Source organism: Anopheles nili, chromosome 2, assembly GCF_943737925.1.
Source record: "Anopheles nili chromosome 2, idAnoNiliSN_F5_01, whole genome shotgun sequence".
Taxonomy (NCBI): Eukaryota; Metazoa; Arthropoda; class Insecta; order Diptera; family Culicidae; genus Anopheles; species Anopheles nili.
The window spans coordinates 44,265,175-44,285,973 of NC_071291.1; the positions used below are offsets into that span (position 1 = coordinate 44,265,175).

Consider the following 20,799-nt stretch of genomic DNA (forward strand, 5'->3'; position numbering starts at 1 on the left):
TTGAAAGTTCTGCCCTAATCCGCAACTCGCCTGGGCGCGGTCGGAACCGAAAATACTAACAAACATGCCTACACAGCTATTCCCATTCGAATCCCTCTTCCACAAAGTAGGACGGTTCCTGCAGCGAAAAGCGATTATTCTTATCGCGCTTTGCTGCAACCGAATCTCTGCTTTGAGCAGTTATTACGAGGTTGCTTCGTTGCGTGCATCCGTGCGTGCGTGTCGAGGAATTTAAGAAAATCAACAACCACTATTCAACTGTCAATAAAGTGAAAAGAAACATCGAATTATTGAACAAGCAAGCACCAGCTAAACTCGTGAAAGGTTGCTAGCGAGTTTTCCTTTGAGTAGTAGAAGAGGTTAAGTACAAATCAAGCAGCAACAGCCTACTATTCTTCCATCTTGTGTGATGAAAAATCATAATCTCCAAAAAAATGTGATCTCATTCCGCAGCCCGGTGGCATTTGCGCTAGGAAGTGTCAACCACCCGGAATAGTAGCTGCATTTAAACCCACACCCCTTCGTGCTATTTGCTTCCTCATGCCGAAAGACCCGGTCTGTGTTGGTGAAGCATATTTTCGTTCTAATACCGACCACCTGAAAAAGTGAGCATCTTTCCGTGGGGTCGGTGTTGACGTTGAGCGAAAGAGAAGCTAAAAGAGAAAACAAAGAGTGCGTCTACCGAAGGGGTTGTTGGGTTGGTTGGTGGGGGCAGTGAGGGATCCACCGGTGCAAGTGCACTGCTGTCGGTTTGTAGTCGCAGTCGCTATGCCCACCCGTAATGCCCCATAGGCCCGGTAGCAAAAGAAGATAGACCGCCGTGGGTTTAACGTACTAATGTGCTGTGGTTTTCATTATAGGAAGTGAAGCGGGGTTGTGTTGAGAAGAGAATATTTCATTGCTCCCTTAAGGGCACGATCGCGATCGAGGGTGGCTGGCTAGTGCGTTTGGTGCTCGGTGTACAGTGTTTTTAGTGGTGGACGGCCACCCCAAACTGTGTACGGGAAGATCCCCCTGTAAGTGTGCGTACGGTGCGTGCAGCGTATTCGAGCATAACATGCCTCCGGGATCGTCACGGGAACGCATCGAAGCAGATAAAGCCGAACGTCGTCTATAAGAATATCTGAACAAAAGCGAAACCGACCAAATATACGCCACAGAGGCACACGCGACACGGTTCCCGGCACATTCGTGGTTTTGGTGGCCTTTATGATCGACGACGGCGCGTGTTCATAATAAGCAGAAAGGAAGAATTAAATCATCATCAAGAGCAGCAACAAGCAGCAGTAGCTGCATCCGCGCAGTGGGCTCGACTCCGATCGTTACAAAATTCCTTCATAGCGTCAAGTCTACTGCGTCCTTGGTGACCAGCGTTGGCCTCCTATCCGACTACTAGATGCATTCGACCGAACCGGTACGGTGTACTACGTTCCGTGGCTAGGAGACGGAGCGAAAGGCAAATCAAGGCATCCTTCTCTATTCGAAACTCGTCGCAGCACCGATTCTTCCTTTGGTGATGGAAAGTTCGCGCAATGAGTCGAAAATGTCGCGCCTGGCGGATTACTTCGTCATCGTTGGATACGATCACGAGAAAGAGCGTAAGTTGGATGGTTTTTTTTTACTGAAGAACCTAAATTTCATGTCATGTTGTCGTCTCGTACTTATGTTCTCGTGCTACATGTATGAGCAGCACACAATTCTGCAATCTGCTCGAATCTGTGAGGTGATTTGTTTTTATTTTTTTTTCTGCAACTTAACATCGTTGCAAATAGTTGCAAGGCGGAAATAATACACTGCTGAAACGGCGTAATTATTGTACAAAGGCATGCGGTAAAAAATACCTCCCAATCAGTCGTTCGAACCTTTTAAACTGCTGACTACGGTCTCAGCTGTCCCCCTCTCCACTCGGATGGATTTCAACGGCATACTGATAAATAGTACTGAGCTTCGCTCAGCGACATCGCGTCCCGGGCAATGGTCCACAGTACACGGGCTACCGCATTCTTTATTTGCACACGTCTCCACACACAATGGTCCCGGACTGGGAGAACCAGGTCCGACTTCGGTTCATAATGGACCTGAGTGTGCTACGATCCGTCCCCAAGTTGTCTATCTACAGTAGGCAATGTTATCTGTAGGTTTGAACCTTTCGAATTGAGCCTACTCGGGTGGGGATGCCTCATTTGGTTTGCCCTTTTTATTGATGATAGAAACGCGTTTGGGGCACATCGTCGTACTGGCGATAAGAATTGAGAATGCGAAAATTCCCGCTAATTGTGTGATAAAAAAGAAACTTTTTCGAGGCTTCGACTAAACCTGCCAGAAACTCTTTCTCGACTCGCTAATTTAAGCGTTGAATTAATTTTGATCTTTTTTATTTGATTCACAATCGTACGCGATCATTCTAAGATTAGACTCGCACCTGAGTCATTGTCAGCGATGTAGCGAAATAACTTGTACTATTATCAACCTCTGGTTATTTATGATTTCAGCCACTAGAGGCGACCGGCAGGGACCGATCGTGGTCTTGATTTTATCTTGCCCTGCTCGTTTTACATGATTGTCTATAAAAGAAGTTATCTAACGAATGACTAAACTACCGTATTCATGTTGCGGCTGCTGATCGGAGGAATGCATTTGAATTTGACCCGTTTGACCTAAGCCCGAGGCCACGGTCCAGCAACTAATCAAACCAATCTTCTTTCTCTTCGCACTATCGCGACACTATGCGTAATCAATCGTTGGCATTCTTCGTGTACAGTGTTTCTTCGTTTGCTTTAGAGCAAATACAACAACAAAAAACCCGCCTTCGCGATCGAGTACAAACGCACACATGTTTCCAGCCGTACACATGTGATCGCGATTAGTGGGAGAGTGTTTATAGTTTCCAGCGTATCGGCAAAAAGTATCGCACGGATCGGTCCCATTATCCCGGCCCCAGTGGAGTATCGCCTTTTTGCGCCTTCATCCGTGGGTGGATAAATCAACAGAGAAAAATCACTTCAAAATCGTCGGCGGCAATGGTGGCGTTATCGGACCTGCACGCACGAAATTTCCTTTTCGCGATCTTTGGATCGTAACCGGCCGTTTTTGTTTCACTTTCGAACTTTCCGTGCCGATTGGTTGCGTGCCGCCAGCACACGATGGTCACTGACACGAGTAATAAGTTGTGTTTCACTTGCAGCTTCTTGTGTTCGTCACGTTCGCTCGAGCATTGCTTACATTAAGGCACCACCAACACCATGGGGAGGGAAATGTGTTATGATTTCGAAAAGCGAAGAAGTAATACTCCAATATGTTTGTTTTCATTTGCCTTAATTTGGAAAATTTCATACCACGGTCGGTCACCGTTGAAGTCGTTTCTGGTGACCGATAAATGTGATGAAGCGAATCGCTTTTTCGGGATTATGAAGTTCATTAGTTTCGGAGATGTTATTCAATGCGAACGTCTGGTCATATTTTACATATATAGATTCGATTTAGTGACGATCGTTCATATTGGTTCAAATTTACTTGAAATTTATTTATTTTTTGTTTATTGAATGTATTGTTTTATCTGTTTACTACAAACAAGGGGGGATGTTTAGTCATTCGTAACAATGTCATTTAATAGCTAACTTTCTCCACGATGCTGCGCTATATCGGTACTTTTGTCGTTGGTCATGAATTGCTTCGTGTTCTTGTAATTCGCTCACTAATCATCGAAAAGCATAAGTGTAGCATTATTTAATGATAAATTTTATTGCAACGCAATTGATTTCACTGTGTATTTCAAGAAAAAAAAATTAAGCCGCGTTGTTTGCAATTAACGTTGCCGTAGCCTTCATTTAATGGCGATGGTGACTCACTTTCGCCATCAATAGCCCCACTCTAGCAAAAAAATCAAGTCTGGCCAGCATGCAGAGGGAATGAAAAATGGCAACATTAGAAAAAAGTAACCAAGGCAGCGTGAAAATGAAAGAAAATCATTGGCCAACGAACGTGTTAGTTTGTCGAAATGAGCCGAGAGGTGATGAAAGAGTTTAGTAACTCACAGGAAGATTTGAGCTAGCCTGGGCATTTTTGCCGTCAGCATTTACGGCCAACGTGGAGTAACGGAAAAACATGTCCAGGTACGATACGAGGGACGTATCGTCGTTTCCACGTGCGGATTGAGTTGGAGAGTGAAATCTATCTCGCGTTAAACCACATACCAGCACCGGGGGGCCACGTGGGACTATGATAGGGTGCAATGAAAAACGACGGTGTTAAATCGCGATCGTTACTTATTTGTTTCTTTAAAAACAACAGATATGGAACATGTTCGTGTAATATTAACCCACACAATGATACAAAATCGTGTGGATTTTATGAATGTGATAATTATTGATCTTTGAACCATTTCTACAATGCAAATTTCTCGCCAACAAGTATTGCGTTTATGAAAGATGTTTTTACGATTTTATCATGTTTCTCGTTTTCGCAAGATGCTTGATCCGATCGGTCGTACATTGCGTCAACTGCCAAACGATTCTGTGGAGGGATGTATGGTCATGCATAAGCTTATTTAAGTGATTTGATGACGGTTTGCTGATTCTGACTCATACAACATCGAGCGAATGCAGTAAGCAATGACTTTCTTGTTTGATTTAAACCAACCATTATGCATCTCCGTCTGCGATATTTTTTTGTATATACTATTTTGGCCACAAATTTACCTCGCGATAGTGTATAGTAATTATTTGAGAAGAATTTTTATCACTTTTCTTTTTAATAACAAATGTGAATGAATGTTTGAACGAACATCCTTATTCAGTTGTTTCAATTGCCTCAAGCTGTAATGATTTTGTATTTTTTTTTGCTACAGGCACAGGATCGAGAAGTGGGAAAATAATTCAAAGATTTCCCGAAAAAGACTGGCCCGATACACCGTTTATAGAGGGCATTGAATTGGTGAGCATATTTCAAAGCTTCGGTGTAGAACCGTTATTAACTGGATTGTCTTTCTTTTTTTAGTTCTGCCAACCGCAAGGATGGGCCCTCTCGACTGTCCGGCAGGAGCCGCAATTCTTCGTCTCGGTTCTTACCGACATGGACGGCAACCGGCACTACTGTGCGTGTCTATGCTTCAATGAAACAATCGCCATCACGCCCAGCAAACCGATCGACGAGGAGGAAGAGGACGACAATTTGTCTCCATCGAGTGGTGGCCGTGGTGGAGCCGGTGGTACAGGAGTACTGGCCAACAATGGTCCTCCTTCAATAACGCACCACAGCATCATGTACGCCCCAAAGTGTCTCGTAATCGTGTCCCGACTCGAGTACATCGAGGCGTTCCGTAACTGCCTCGGGACGATCTATACAGTCTACCTGGAGAGTCTCAAATTCCAGCTGCACTATCTAATCGGTAGTATCCTGGGATGCATTCAGGTTCCACCACCAGGAGGGCCACCGGTGCGCTTCTCGATTGGTGCCGGAGACAAGCAGATCCTGCAACCGCCACTTTCCAATACACTACCCGTGACAGGCTCGTGCGTAAGCTTGCTCTTCCACCAACTGGGTATCAAGAACGTAATGCTGCTGTTCTGCGCCGTTATGACCGAGCACAAGATATTATTTCACTCGACCAGCTATACACGGCTGACGGACAGTTGCCGAGCACTGACGGCACTGATGTATCCCTTCCGGTACAGCCTCGTTTACATTCCGATATTGCCGGCATCCCTGCTCGAGGTCCTAACGATGCCGACGACCTTTATTATGGGCATCCACAGCTCGCTCCGTTCGGAAATCAGCGAAATACTGGACGTCATCGTAGCCGATCTCGACGGAGGATCGATACACATTCCGGAATCGCTAGTGCCCCCGATCGCTCGGCTTCCGGCGGCCCTGTGGGACTCAACCGAACATGCCCTTCGAATGGTGCTGCACCCCGAGTTGGCTCTGGCCGATCTTGCGTTCCCGCAGGGCAGTAATGTCCATGTTCCGGGACTAAACAACAACATCAACCAGAGTATGGCTGTGGCACCGCTCAGTGGCACCAATGGGTACAGTTTTCGTGAGCAGAAAAATGACGTCATGCTCGACAAGGAAATAAGGGCTGTGTTTATGCGGCTTTTCGCGCAGCTGCTGCAAGGGTATCGTTCCTACCTCACGCTCATTCGCATCAATCCGAAGCCCATCATTCAGTTTCATAGGGCTGGATTTCTGGGAGCTCGGGAGCTGCTAGATTGTGAGTTCCTGTCGCGCGTGCTCGACAGCATGTTCTTTACCGGTTTCGTAACGGAACGGGGACCACCGTGGCGGGCATGTGACGCCTGGGACGAGCTATACAGCACGATGAACGATCTGCTAAAAACGGAAGCACACGATCCCGCCCTAGTGCTCGCGCACATACAGGATCTGGCGAAGCAGCTGTACACGAACGAGTATCCTAATCCGCAACAGTTTCAGCTGAAAATTCTGCGACCTCCGGAAGGAGCATTTGCAAGAATCCATCAGCCACCGATGGCGTTGATCGACGGGCAGGAGGTACAGAACGTGATTAACACTGGACTGCAGAATAATGATCTTCAATCGCGTATGCAGCCGCTTCGGGTGAAACTACGCATCGTTCCGATGGGGCCGTATCTGAAACCAGCCCCGCAGGAATCGCGTCCGATCGTTAACAATAGCGCCCGGAAATTGGAAGTTTTGCGAAACTGCATCAGCTGCATTTTTGACAATAAAATAACGGAGGCACGGAAGAGTTTCCCAGCGGTCTTGCGAATATTGAAGCAGCGGGAGGCTCGGCTTACGATGTGTCGAGAGCTGGCCAAGATCGGCCAGGGCAATAAACAGCTTGATCACCAGCAGTTTGATCTCGTGATAAAGCTGATGAACCGCGCGCTGCAGGACGATTCGGCGAAAGACGAGTACGGCGTGGCAGCTGCCCTGTTGCCCCTGTCTTCGTTGTTTTGCCGGAAACTGTGCACGGGTGTGATCCAGTTCGCGTACACCTGCATCCAGGATCATCCGGTATGGAAATCACAACAGTTCTGGGAGGACGCCTACTACCAGGAAGTGCAGACGGCCATCAAAGAGCTCTATCTACCGCTTGCCAACTGGCCGAAACCTAGCGGTGGAATGCTCGGAGACAGTGTCGCCCTAATGTCGCAGTCTATTTCGCGTGACAAACTGGACCGCGCTTCGATGCTTTCCCGTGCGCAGGAACCATCGGCGCTAGAGATTGCGGCCGATCAGATGGGCAAGTGGGCTACGATGGACGTGAACACGCAGCAGGAGCTGACCAATAAGGAAGAAAGCACACTGTACAGCCACGCGATTCACTACGCGTACCGGATGGTGTACCTGTTGATTCCGCAAGACGTTGGCGGAGCCACAGGTCGTGTCCAGCGGGATAAGGACGGTCGACATCTCGAGGACGACACCAGCGTGTCGAATAGTGTGATCGAATCGCGTAGTCATAACAGCGACCGCAACAGTGACGAGGGTTTTGATGAGCACGATCCGGGCGAAACGGGCAGCGCTGTCACGAAGATGGTCTGCAAGTTTATTGATCGTGTCTGCACGGAAGGGAACGTAACGGCGGAGCACGTCCGGAACTTGCACCAAATGGTACCGGGCACGATACAGATGCACATCGAGACGCTAGAGGCGGTGGCGCGCGAAACCAAGCGGATTCCTCCGATACAGAAACCCAAGCTACAGTATCCGGTGCTGCTGCAAGACGAAAAGATCATTGGCGAACTGCGAGCGTACCTTCTGGCAGATGGGCGTGAGGACAAGGAGGGTGGCAGCAGTGGCACAATGTTGCCGGCCGAAGGCGCCCTTTTCCTAACCAATTATCGGGTGGTTTTCCGCGGATCTCCCTGTGATTCGTACTCGTGCGAGCAGAGCGTAGTGCGGGCGTTTCCTATTTCTTCGCTGACGAAGGAAAAGCGGCTAACGGTGATCTATCTGCAGCACCTGGAACAGGTGTTGCCGGAGGGCATGCAGCTGCGCTCGTGCACCTTCCAGCTGATCAAGGTCGCGTTCGACGAGGAAGTACCGCAGGAGCAGGTCGAAGCGTTCCGGAAAGCGGTACACAAGATACGCCACCCGGAGGATGAGTTTGGACACTTTGCCTTTGCCACGCACGCATTCGCCCATCCCGGGCTGCTTGGGCCGGGTCACAAGGTGAAGGAGAAAAACGCTACGTTGAAGGATTTCGCGAAGAAAACGCTGCTACGGACGGCGAAAAAGGCAGGCTTCAAGCAGAAGGCTGGGGCAACGAAGCGCAAGTACATTCTGCCCGGTGCTATCGAGTATGAGGACACGTACGGTAGTGGTGGGCTGCTGGGTGGCAGTGGACCTAGCGGAGGCGGGAGTAGTGGACCCGGTGGTGGCCTGGGAGAGAATAACAACAACGATGATGATGATGCATCGGACGACGGCACCGACACGCTGCCCCGAGTGCACGTGAAGGACGTGGAACGATTGAAGGAACGAAGCTACGTGCGGGATTGGTTGCGACTAGGACTGGGTGATGTTCAGACGACCGGATACCGGATCTCTTCGGTGAACAGCAATTACAGCATTTGCCGCACGTACCCGGCGATGATGGTTTGCCCGAAAGAGGTGACGGACGATTCGCTGAGGTGTATGGTGCGGTGCTACAAACAACATCGGATACCGGTGGCCACTTGGCGTCATCGTAATGGGGCCACACTGTTGCGTGGTGCCGTACCGCAAGCGAAAGGAGTGATGGGAATGCTGAAGGGACACCCGGGATCAGCGAACACGTCTACCGACAGTACCAGCTTCCAGGAGCAGGATCGTTACTTTGTGCAGGTGATCAAAATGACACCACATACGCGCACGATTCGACACCAGGCGTGGGGTGGTTTGTCCGATTCCAACATCTCGCTGGATTCGCTGGCCCTGACCGCAAGCAATCTAATGACACGCTCGGACATGTCCACTCTGACACCGGATGTGGGACGGAAGCAGCATCATCACCATCATCATCAGCAACAGCACGAAGGTGGTAACGGTGCCGGAGGCCTGTACTCGATCAACAACTCCTCCTTCTCGAGCTTTGGCGCGATGCGATCGAACGCTGCAAAGCCGAACAAATGGGCATCACTCAAACCTAACCGCAATTCCTCGGCCGCGGTTGGAGCGGGTGCAGATTCCACCAGCTTGCGGGATGTGAACCACTGGGAGGGTCCTGGTGGCCATCACCATCACCATGGCGCCGTAGCGGCTGGGGGCCAAGGAGGCCAACAGGCGCATTATGCTTTCCAGCGCATGCCACTCTACTTCCTGGGCGAAAAGTCTCAGTCGAAATCGGCCAAACTGTCCGAGATGTACGCGGAGTTCATCCCCGTCGATTACACCGACGTGCGGCATTCGCGGACCGCCTTCAAAAAGCTGATGCGAGCCTGTCTGCCGTCGTGCGATACGAATGAACCGGAACAGACGTTTGCGAAGCTGGTTGAGCAATCAGACTGGCTGCAACAAATTCGCGGGCTGCTGCAGCTTTCCGGAGCTGTAGTAGATCTGATGGATTTGCAGGAATCGAGCGTGACGCTGGCCCTCGAGGATGGGTGGGATGTGACGGCGCAGATTTCCTCCCTGGCACAGCTGTGTCTCGATCCGTACTATCGCACGATCGAGGGCTTCCGGGTGCTAATCGAAAAGGAGTGGCTCGCTTTTGGGCATCGCTTCGGACACCGGAGCAACTTGAAACCAAACTCAAGCTCCGGTTCACCGTTTGCACCGACGTTTCTGCAGTTTCTGGATGCGGTGCACCAGATCCAGCTGCAGTTCCCGCTGGCATTTGAGTTCAACGAGTTCTATCTTCGGTTCCTGGCTTATCACCACGTGTCCTGCCGTTTTCGGACGTTTCTGTTTGATTGTGAACTGGAGCGTGTAGACTTTGGCATAACGGCGATCGACGACAAGCGCGGATCACTCAATTCGCATCACAAGCACGTGGTCGAGGCGCTTACGATCTCGGATGACGACAATCTCATCTATCCCGGTATGGGAGTTGTTAGTGGAAGTGGCCCATCGGGAGGTGCCGGCGTTGGCGGTGCCGGTGGACCCGGGGGTTCGACTTCAGGGGTGGTGCTTGGTGTCGGACGGGGAAATTCGAACACGCAGAAGTTTGGTCCGTCTCTCTTCGACTTCATCGAGCGGCAGCACGCGAAATCGCCCATGTTCTACAACTTCATGTACACGCCGGATCCAGAACGGACGGTGTTACGGCCACAGAGTGCGATCTCGGTGCTGGAAATTTGGTCGTACTACTTGGGTGAGGAACTCGCACAGGGACCTCCGTACGATCCGGAGCTGGTTGGTAGTGATACTATGGAGGACGATTGCGATTACATGTTCTCAACGGCGTCTGGAAGCGGTGGTTTCGGGGCTGGAAATGCGGGAAGCCTTGGAAGCACCACCGGTGGTGGTGGACCATCGGGTGGGATGATGCTGCGGCAGCCAAGACGCCGTGTAGTGACAGTAAATTATGACAGCTTGAGCCGGTACGAGGCAGATGCGTTCACCAAGTTGCTGGATGAGCTAAAAACGGCCGAAGCCGAGCGAGGCCTGCTACCCCAAAAATGGCGCCAGGTATGGGATAAGCTCGAACCGCCACATTCCGACTCGCTGACACGGCACGCATCATTCAGCAGTGCGCTCGTACGATCGCACGGACGGTTGCTGCACAAGAGGTGAGCATTTGTCACGTGAATTCGAATGGGGATGGTGGGTTCTATACACCTCTTTGCTATCTTTCTTTCGAAGATCAACATTGGAAATCCTGATGCGTGGCCGGCAGGCTGGTTTTCATCAGGAAAATTTCCTGCATCCACATCGGTTCGACAAGCACGTCTATTCGGCACCGGTCAACTGCAACCACTGCGGTAACGTCCTTTGGGGACCCCTACTAAACGGCTTGAGGTATGAGAGGGGTTAGGTGGTTTAAAATTTTGAAAATTTTATATTCAAATAATGATGATGTGTTCAAAACAGGTGCGTTGATTGCGGTAACACGTATCATGAGAAATGTGCGGAATCGGCCCCGAAAAACTGTACCAAATACAAGGCGGTGGAAGGTGGCACTCAACCGACACTCGGTCGCACACAGGGTGATAATAACAGCGTTACATCGAGCGTTAATACGACCAACACGAACAGTCAGCATTATTACGAGCAGTACGACAGTAAAGTGGCCGATGATCGTACCCACGAAGGGTAAGCTGTTTAGGAGGGTCGTGTAAAACAAAAAAACAGGATATTAACATTCCATTCTTCCTCACAGATACCTTTACAAACGAGGTGCAATTTTGAAAAACTGGAAGCAACGTTGGTTCGTGCTAGACTCGCACAAACATCAGCTGCGGTATTATGATACGATGGATGACTGCAGTTGCAAAGGATACATAGGTTAGTGTGCGCATGTGATGAAACAGATTTCGCTAGAACATGATTGTACTTAATGTGGTTTTGTTTCGTTTTTCAGAACTTGCCGAGGTTCAATCTGTCGCTCAAGCACCTCCACAAACGGCTCCGGCTCCCTCGAAGAAGGTGGATGATCGAGCATTTTTCGATGTAAGTATCCGCTGGCCTATTGGCTGAAATAGGCCTCAGGTCCATTTTGTGTTGTTGCTAGAGCTCTTAATTGTGGACTATTGTTGCTTACAGCTCAAAACCAGTCGACGCACGTACAACTTTTACGCCCAGGAAGCATCCAGTGCACAGGAATGGATCGAGAAAATTCAAGCCTGTCTTCAGTAGAAACTACTACCTCGTTGTGGTCAAACTATGATATTGTTCGTCATATGGATACATACGACCTCGAAATCTAGATAAATGAAAATGTTCTCCCGATGGAGGGCGTAGGCCGTAAGCATTCAGCAGTTGTTTTGTACTTTTAGCTGTTGTATTTATTTTTGACTATCTAAGATGTCCTCTCGTTGATGTTACGTTACTTTTTCTCTGCAATTCCTGCATTGGAGAACTCCTTCAAACCCCTTGTTGCAGGATGCTAAACCTCTGCTGCAAAAGAGGGCTGTAAAGTTTGCGATAGAATACCGTGCTACAGGGCGCAAGAACATGATAATGCTCAACAAATCGTGTCCTTGCAGCTAGTGAAATGTCGGCAGATGAGCGAAGCGTATCCTTTTCTCAGCAGCGGTATGGACTGTGGGTTGTAGTTATATTTGTATCCACATTTGTACTGCCGCTTGCTATTAACGGAGGGTTACTGAAGTTTATATGAAACCAGCTCGCTAATGTGTAGCCAACGGGACGAGTGTAGTTTCGAGACGATGCGGGTAATCTCAATCATTCTATTTTAGCAAATAAGGTGGTATCAGTTGCGTTATGCTAGAACTTTGCGACTTCAAAAGTTACAGTTACATTTCGTTTGACATTTGCGTTATATGCCAACAATACGACATTGTTGCGCTGTTCTCATGCTGCACCAAAGCGGGAGTCGCTCCATCTCGTCGATTCTTATCACAACATTACGTTCTGCGAATTGCAACCTCAGTGCTGTTGCATTTTTGATTCCGCTCGACAGGAGCAAAGCTACGTTCACGAACAATGTTTTCTATTATTTCAATGTGATATGTGATGTAATGGTAGTTTTCATTGTATGATAAGTGCTAGCAATAACGCCTCCCTCGAAAGAGGAATATCTTCGATATCAGTAATCGTAAAATAATATTAGACCTCGTAGTCAGTTTATAGATGTAAAATTGTTCTACATGAGCAGTTCGCCAAGGGGATATTTAGTAGCAAATGAAAATGTGAAACAGGACCCACTGTTGCGGTTGCATCTGACGGTAATAGGGCGACATAGACCACTCTATGATCTGAATTAAAACCATGGAACACCATTAGTCGCGACTATGTATCCCACGGAGGGTTAGGTGATGTGTTTCCGTGCTTGTCCGTTTTATTCTCTCCTTACACACGCAACATGGTGACGCTCCATGCAGTGCCATGCCCCAACGTTAGGTTACGATCGGAGCACTAATTATTTGATTGACTGTTCCAAAGCTTAAGCATTCAAGAACTGCCAGTGATGGGTGTATTGTTATTCGTTCATTATCTTCTTTCTTTGTTGTTTGTTGCCGCGGCGGTGAATCTAAGTTGTGCTTCCAAAGAAACAACAATATTGGAATAGGCTAGCGACTGGAAAGCAATGATGGATAAGAAATGTTTATTTGGTTATCTTTGTTAAAAATATCAAATTTCCGTGGTATCAGTAAAACATGTCCGTATGATTGCAGGGCGCAATAGTCGTACAATAAAAGATCTACATTAGGAAAGAAGAGATGCGCATATATTTTGTTGGTAGTATTGTTTGTAAATTCCATCAGATGTTTGTGTTAGATTTTCAACACTAATTCAAGAACTTTCCTCAAGTTGATACAAAATGTTAAGGTCAAATTTTGATCGAAAACTAATGCACTCCCGTGCGCCCTATGCTCGTTGATCGGCTTTTTGGCTAACCTTCCCACCAAATAGTTCAATAGAGCGTTATTTGCAAACGGCAGGATAAAGACTCCGCGAAAAAGCTCCCTCATATCCGGGCCATATCTTTGAGCATGTTTTAAGCTAGTTTCATTAAATAGTATAGCGGTACGGGAAACAGAGTAGTTACAGACACCATCATTGTGGCCCTATTTTTGACCAAACTTCGAAATGATATTTATAGCGAACTAAGCAGCTGAGCTAACGCCATCGTTAGAATGACGCCATGTTTAGACGAGCGTATCATCTGTACAAATGCTCTACCAATTGCGTAGCATACTAGCCCACGCAGTATATTATGTGCTGCCGAAAACAAAAGTCTACATGGAAGCCCTGGCCGAAGGCTGGATGGCCGCACCACAAACAAGTAAATAAATGTATGTTGTATAAATCAAGAAGGAATCAGTGGAAATGATGTATTCTTATGCTCATGAAGGACATTTGTATATGCGTTCTACATTGCTAACATTCATTTATTAACATCTAGCACAAACACTGCCCCGAAAAACGTCTCCGAGTTTTTTGGTTTCGTTAGAAATATTCCCGATAAATAACCTTACATTTAAATGGCGACGATATTTCAACACGATTCTTTGCGAGGATTCGCCTCTTAAATAACCGTGGTGTTCTAAACGGCTGTACCATTGACAAAATCGTACTGCTCCATAGTGGTACCACTGGACGCAGGAGTGCTGAGAAATAGCTGCGAATGCGATTTACGGCGCTCCTGCTCGATGCGATCCAGATCGAACACTGGTGACGGTATCGGTTCTACGTGGTGATGAACTTCATGACGCCGATGATGCTGATGTTGGTGATGAACGTGCCGATGATGCTGTGGCGGTTGCTGTACTACTGTCAGGATGGATCGCACCACCGGTGGCGTGGCCGGTTGACTGATGGGTGAGAAAACCTGCGGCGAAAGGATCGTCGGCCGTCGAGAATGATGGTGTGAGGTTAAATCACCGTAGCTGCGAAACGTATGAGAATCAGAAGAAGACGGGCCCTTTCCCACCGGATGTGATTGCTGATGCATCGCTGCAGATGCATAACCGGGAGGATCGAGATATCGCGGGCAAAGTGGACTCGCCCTGACGCTGGAGGATTGATGATGATGCGATGATTTACCACCCGAACCACTCTTCTGCCATCTTGTACCACCGGAAAACGTCTCCTCAGAGGTGAGATCACCGTGTGACGCGTTAAGTCTAAGCAAAAGAAAGGTTAGTTCGCAGGTGACATTGATTCGTTGATTATCCGACTGGTGAACTTACCGTTCCGGTTCCGGCAACAACAGACCACTCGCAGATACTCGCTTCCTCTCGAGCGCTATTCGCTCACCAAATCCACCGGTTTCGTCCTCTGGCTCGCCACAAATCTCCCCGTGGCGTTGGGCGAAATTCCGCGGCAATGTCTGCCGATAGTCTACGGAACGGGCACGTCCCATCGCATCCCGACGACGGCCATAATGATCCTGTACGTCATCCACCAAATCGTCCAGCGAGTTGTCCGACCGTACACGCTGCCTAAACCCGATCCCACACGACGGTGACTGATCCTGTGCGGTAAACCGACGTCTCGTGTCCGCGACGGAGTTACGTCTCCGGTGAACCGGAACCCTGGTACGCCCGGTCACCGTGCCAGGATCCACCACAAACACGCTCCGGTAGCTGTCGTCCCCGTTACGCCCATCGCTCTCGATGTAGTAGATGTTCTTGGGTTTAGGCCGTGGACCGACCTTCTTGCAGAACTCGTTGAACAGCTTCTCCTTCGAAAGCTCGCGTGATAGATACTGCCGGGATAGGCCACAGATGTTGCTCACCTTCCCACCGGCTGTTCCTTCGTCGTCACTGCGCGTGGGTGAGTGGGTGATACCGCGACCAGATCGAGTTCGTCCTCCGTTAACCTCACCAGCGCATTCCACTCCCATCGGGAGCAGATCCGTGTAGGTTGAAACACTGCGCGTGAGTCTTCCGGTTCGAGGTGACCACCGTGATGGAGCGAACATTGCGTTTGGTGATCTAGTGTCCACACCCGACTCAACCCGGTGTCCTTGTTGGTGTCCGTTGGTGCGTTCGTAAGCCCGAATGCTGGTGAACTCTCCGTTCGGACTGAGCTGCGTCGGTTCCATGTACATCAGATCGCTAAGACTCTTCGACATGCCATCTGACGCACGTCCCAAAGAACGTCCCCGATGAACGCGACAGTCGAGATCGGTTTCATGCTGGTGCTGTTGATCCTGCTGCTGTTGCTGGTGCTGCTGCTGCTGCTGGTGCTGCTGCTGTTGCTGCTCGAAATAATACCGTGGTGAAGCTTCACAACCGAGTCCATCGTACGGATAACGATAATCGACGATCGGTGGACCATCCAGGACCTTGGGTGGTTCGTCACCGGCCGGATGTGGCCACTCGCGCCGATAATGCAGATTGTAATGGATGCCACCGGACAGGTTCTGGTACGTCGGATAAACGGATTGACCGTCGTACTCGTCCTGCTGCACGTTCGAGTAGATCAGCACATTCAGGATGCCCGACAGCTCGGTGATGATGAACCCGAACACGTACAGCAAAAAGCTCTGACCGTACCGGAACGTAAACTGGGGCGCTTGCAGGGACGACCTTGGCCGGAGCTTGGAACCGATCTCCGCCTTCAGTATCGAGATGTACATAATCAGGCCAATCAGCATCAGTAATCCTGTGCGATGCGAAATGGATCCAACCGTTGAAAGTCATCCCTTGGGGCTGCAACGGCCACCCCCACCCCCGGCAACTTACCCGATATTATAAATAGCACCCCGGACACGAAGTAGCAGATTTTGTGCTTCGTCGAGCACATGGCCACCAGGAACAGGCCGTAGCTGACGATGAGCACCCCGTTCGAGGCGAGAAAGAATGGTGACGAGTGCGTTACGGTATCTGCAAATAAGGAGGCCGATAATTATTTCCCACCACCCGCCATTGGTGCTTTCGTGCCCTTCTTTTTCTCGTTTTGGGAGACCGGAGAGGTCCTGACGTGTGCAGGTACACCTCAAACACGCCACGTGTGGTTCAAAAATAACAACGGACTTTGCCGTACGGTCAAGGCGGGGTGGAATTTATTTTTTGAAAGCCCGCTCAATGCACACTCCAGGTAGAGTGGCACTGGGTTTTTGGGGGCTTGCTTAGATTGGGGAAGTGATTTTGGGGACACACCGGATGCGTTCAACCTTCCGTGCATAATTGGATTATCGGTGCCGGATTGTGGCGCCTCGCAAGGCGTTAGGTAATGTGTGCGACCTTCTCGGCACGGGAATTTGGCTTCTCTTTGATCGGCAAACGGCGCGTTTGGATTGTGATCGGAATCAGAAACAATTGCGGCAATGAATTAATGGTGAATTTCCTCGTGCCGACAGTCTACAGTGAAGTAGTTGTGTGGCTTGCTTGGATGAAGCATTATACAGGGTGTCTCGTCACTCGTCAGGGGTTTTCAAACAATCTGGCGAGCAACCACGGGGAAAAGAATTGCAGCGGTCGTGTTAAGCAGCAGCAAGCAAGGAAAATGCTACGGTCGGTAACACACGGAAAGGAAAATCTCGGTCACCTGGCACCCGGCAGCTGAAGTCGAAATTGACCCAAGAGGGAGATCGGGTTAGTAGCACCCCATACCCCATACCGGACACAAGGACACCAGCAGGACGAAAGCGCAGCATCACACCTAATTTGCCAGCGTCGCCTGGCTGCTGGGCGAACATCAAAAGGATTGTGGACATCGATAATTATATTACACCATAATGGGGGCAACGGTCTGTGGTTCACATTAGCATGGAACCGGGTGATCCCGTAGCATGGGGTAGGGAATTGCGAAGAATACAGAGGAAAGGAGGACAAGGGTGCAAAATAGTGACCCCGATCTTAGCGGCGGAATAGAACAATTCGCTCAACAATCGATAACCACCTTTCTGTGGATGAATTGCACACGGAATCAAGCCCGTAACGAAGGGCCTCTAGAGATGGGTTTTTTTTTGTTTATTTCAACAGTTGCTTAGAGGACGATACTGTTGAAGAATATTAAGAAAAAAATCCCGAGTGTTACTTACATGGGATTGCATTCGACGAATCGTTCGGATCGGGACTGTAGCCCTCGGTGGGAAAGTAGTCGATGCTGGCGCACTGGAAATCCGTACCGACGGTGTGTTGCTGCGGTTGTATCGGAACGGTGCCACCTGTGGAAATTGGGCAAAAACACAAAAAAAAGGGAAAATAAAATCATGAGCCCCTCTGAAGTTCTCACTCTGCATGCTAACGACCGTAATCGGTGTTTAAAATATGAACACTAAGCTCGCCTCCAATGCAAGGCTCCTGACGAAAGGACGAATGGTGATGGGGTTTAAATAAAACACCCACACAAAAAAAATCCACCCATAATGAGCGTTGGTGAATTGGATTAAAGGATGGGGAGGAAGAAAAAATGCACACATACACACACACACGCTCGCGCGGATTCATTCAATGTTCCTTCTTCAAGTGTCATTTCCGATGTGTCGAACGCATCCGGCGCAGGGAGCTGTAAAACATGCCCCAAAACCCGCGCGTTTTCGCTTCCTTCGACGGGTAAGAATCCTTTACCGTAAGTCGTTACGAGCCCTTTCCACCTGCCGTGATGAATTCTGGCAGGTGTTAAAGCCCCCATCCCGCCCAACACAACGCCTGGTTTCTGCTCCGATTTCCGATTTCCGGTGTTAACGGTGAACCGAGGTCGCTGTTGGGCCGATGCGCGCAAGGCAGTACCATGGCGATGGAACTCCATCCATCCGGGAGCTTTTATTTTACCGCATCGCTTAACGGTTCGGTTTTTAACAATTTAAAGCCACCGCCGCTGAGAGCACGCGGAACGAGGAGGCAGGATTTATGGAAATGATTTGGCGCTATTTTTCGAACGCACTACGAGCGAAAACCCAAGACCACCCCGGGGTTGTGTTTCCGAAATCGATAGGCGTCACTGGGTGAACCAATGTTCGTTGCCTCGAGCGGCTGCAGCTTGGTAAATTCTAACACCCATTCTCGGTGGCTAACGTAATGCAGAAATTTATGAAATCAGCACCGGACGTACCCTTCGGGCGTACTAGGGCATCTGATTTGTTCCGGATCTTTTCACCCAGGGAACTGAACGCCTTATAATCGGTGCGGGTGAGTTTTTTTTCTTATTCTTCCTCTGTTCATCCCTCGTCTTTTGTACGTGTGCGACCGAAGAAGCAAATGAAATCAGAAATCAATTTTCCATTAATGATCAACTTGGCCGTTTCCATCGCGACGCGATTTTTTTTGAGCGTGTGCTGTTGTTGTTCTTTTCCTGATGTTGCTTTTCTCTGTCCTTCCACGCCCTCTTTCGCTGGTCGGGAAAACAGCTTCCGGTGGTGGTAAGTTTTATTGCATTCCGGCTGGTGGAGGCGCAGAATGGATAACTCGATAGTTTAGCGCTCGACGATAAGCTTCGGTTTGGTGGGAGCAATTTTTGTTTTTTTTTTGCTTCGAATGCACATCCTTACGATTTCCGTTAATAACGACGACTTGGCGTTCGACGATCGGGCTTACTTACCGGCGTACTTGCTGCACAGCATCCAAAGGGACGATTTGGTGTACTTCGTGAAGTAACCTCCGCTTGCGTCGTCCTTGGTGGCCGGTATGAGATGCGGATGCTGGATGTTCAGCTGCTGGTTGTGTAGGTGACTTCCGGTTTGAGCGGGTGCGACTGTACCGGCCGTTCCGTGTGAGCTGTTCTGGTATGGGGCGATCGGGATTTTCTCCTCCGTCAGCAACCACTGGGGGCCAACTACGGCAGCAATGACCAGGGCCAAGGAAAAGCTGCAAGCAGGATGCATGCGACAAGATGAAGCTCGAAGCTCGAGAACCGGAAGGACATATTTCACACACACACACACGCACCTTGAAACAACGGGGGTAACAATCAGCATCCAGTGTTGGCTGCGACTGACCCCGGTTGGCTGATCCGTGTCGGAACCTACCCCAGAAAGGGTTCCCTGGAAGGAGCACATTTTTTTCAACCGCTCTAAACGACTTCCACGACTTCCTTCGGCGGTTCCATGCGGGTCATGGATGCTGATACCGGAATCTTCCCTGCACAACCGATTACCGATCATCGCCAGTTCGCCATTCGCCAACTGCACTTCGATGCCATTCTCGTCGTACGGATTGGATCGCCGACCGTACGCTCCTGAAACTATCCGTTCCGAAACCGTGGGAACTGACCGCGAACCACCCAACCCATCCTGTAAAGGTCTGTGCGGTTGCTCCTGCTCGTACTCGTCCGACCCCGGAGCTAGCCCGTTAAAAGGATATCGTCGTAGAGCGGGTGGAAATACGGCCGGCACGCTCGTATCCAGCAGGGCCGGATCAAGCGGACTGTCCAACGGATGAGACGACTGAACGCCACGCTGTGGTGCCGAGTGGACACGCATCACTCTTCAATTGCCCCGATCCTCGATCAACCTTCACCAACAAGCTCTGCGATCACAGACGTGTCACTAACACTCCCACGCATCGGTGCCTCCCACAGACGGTTTGGCGCAAACACTGCTGCTGGTACGAAAATGGCACACACTACCGATGGGATGGCGGGAAACGACTGCGAGCAAAAGTGCAAGTCGACGACGACGACGAGCGAGCGAGCACGTGGCAGTTGCGGGTCGTTTCGCAGGACACGACCACGGCGGCGCGAACGTCACACCTCGTGCTTTCTTCGTGCACGCGAACGAACGACGATAAGGAGGCGCACATTGGATAAAACATGCTTACAAAAAAAAATGAGTTAAAATACTACCAGGAAAAATCTTCCCGATGCACTGAGAAAACAGACAAATGCAGCACTACACACTTTCGGATTTTCTTAACCGTTTTTTTTTGTCCGAACGCAACAGTCGTACCAGCAAATAATTCGAGTGTCTGTAAGTGTGTTTATTTGAATGCTGTATGTTTTACGTTCGATTTAAGACCACCATTCGCGTCGTATTGCAAACTCTACTATGTACTATGCATAAATTGCTGTGTGTACTTAAATATTTACCATGCTGCTGCTGCGTGGCCCGTTTACTAGCCAGGTAACGCCGGCCTGCCCATTTTGCTACGACAATTCCTGCTTCAAGGATGGTTTAAGTGTGCTTTGTTTTTGTTTACTTTCCAGTAACTGCCTTTGCTTCGCCGTTTTTTATGTTACCACGAATGCGTTTTTTTCCAGTTTACGTTTGTTTTGCTTCCTGCTTCGCCCTGCATGGTGCCTAGTTTGCTGTATCTCTTA

The 20,799-nt window shown here is 49.4% G+C and overlaps 2 protein-coding genes across 2 annotated transcripts; one reads left to right on the forward strand and one right to left on the reverse strand.

Annotated features, from left to right (window-relative positions):
• Nucleotides 1-1,543: 1,543 nt before the first annotated feature.
• On the forward strand, nt 1,544-11,763 carry LOC128731531 (myotubularin-related protein 13). The gene is made up of 13 exons (XM_053824656.1): nt 1,544-1,610; nt 4,847-4,932; nt 4,996-5,961; nt 6,046-8,305; nt 8,375-8,969; nt 9,162-10,050; nt 10,132-10,368; nt 10,465-10,697; nt 10,771-10,926; nt 10,999-11,220; nt 11,288-11,412; nt 11,489-11,577; nt 11,671-11,763. The coding sequence occupies exons 1-13, from the start codon at nt 1,544-1,546 to the stop codon at nt 11,761-11,763; spliced, it is 6,018 nt and encodes a 2,005-aa protein (XP_053680631.1).
• Nucleotides 11,764-14,070: 2,307 nt separating this feature from the next.
• On the reverse strand, nt 14,071-19,963 carry LOC128720296 (uncharacterized). The gene is made up of 6 exons (XM_053813957.1): nt 19,431-19,963; nt 19,084-19,349; nt 17,585-17,710; nt 16,284-16,424; nt 14,784-16,203; nt 14,071-14,717 (listed from the first exon to the last, which is right to left on the reverse strand). The coding sequence occupies exons 1-6, from the start codon at nt 19,961-19,963 to the stop codon at nt 14,138-14,140; spliced, it is 3,066 nt and encodes a 1,021-aa protein (XP_053669932.1). The 3' UTR covers nt 14,071-14,137.
• Nucleotides 19,964-20,799: the final 836 nt, after the last annotated feature.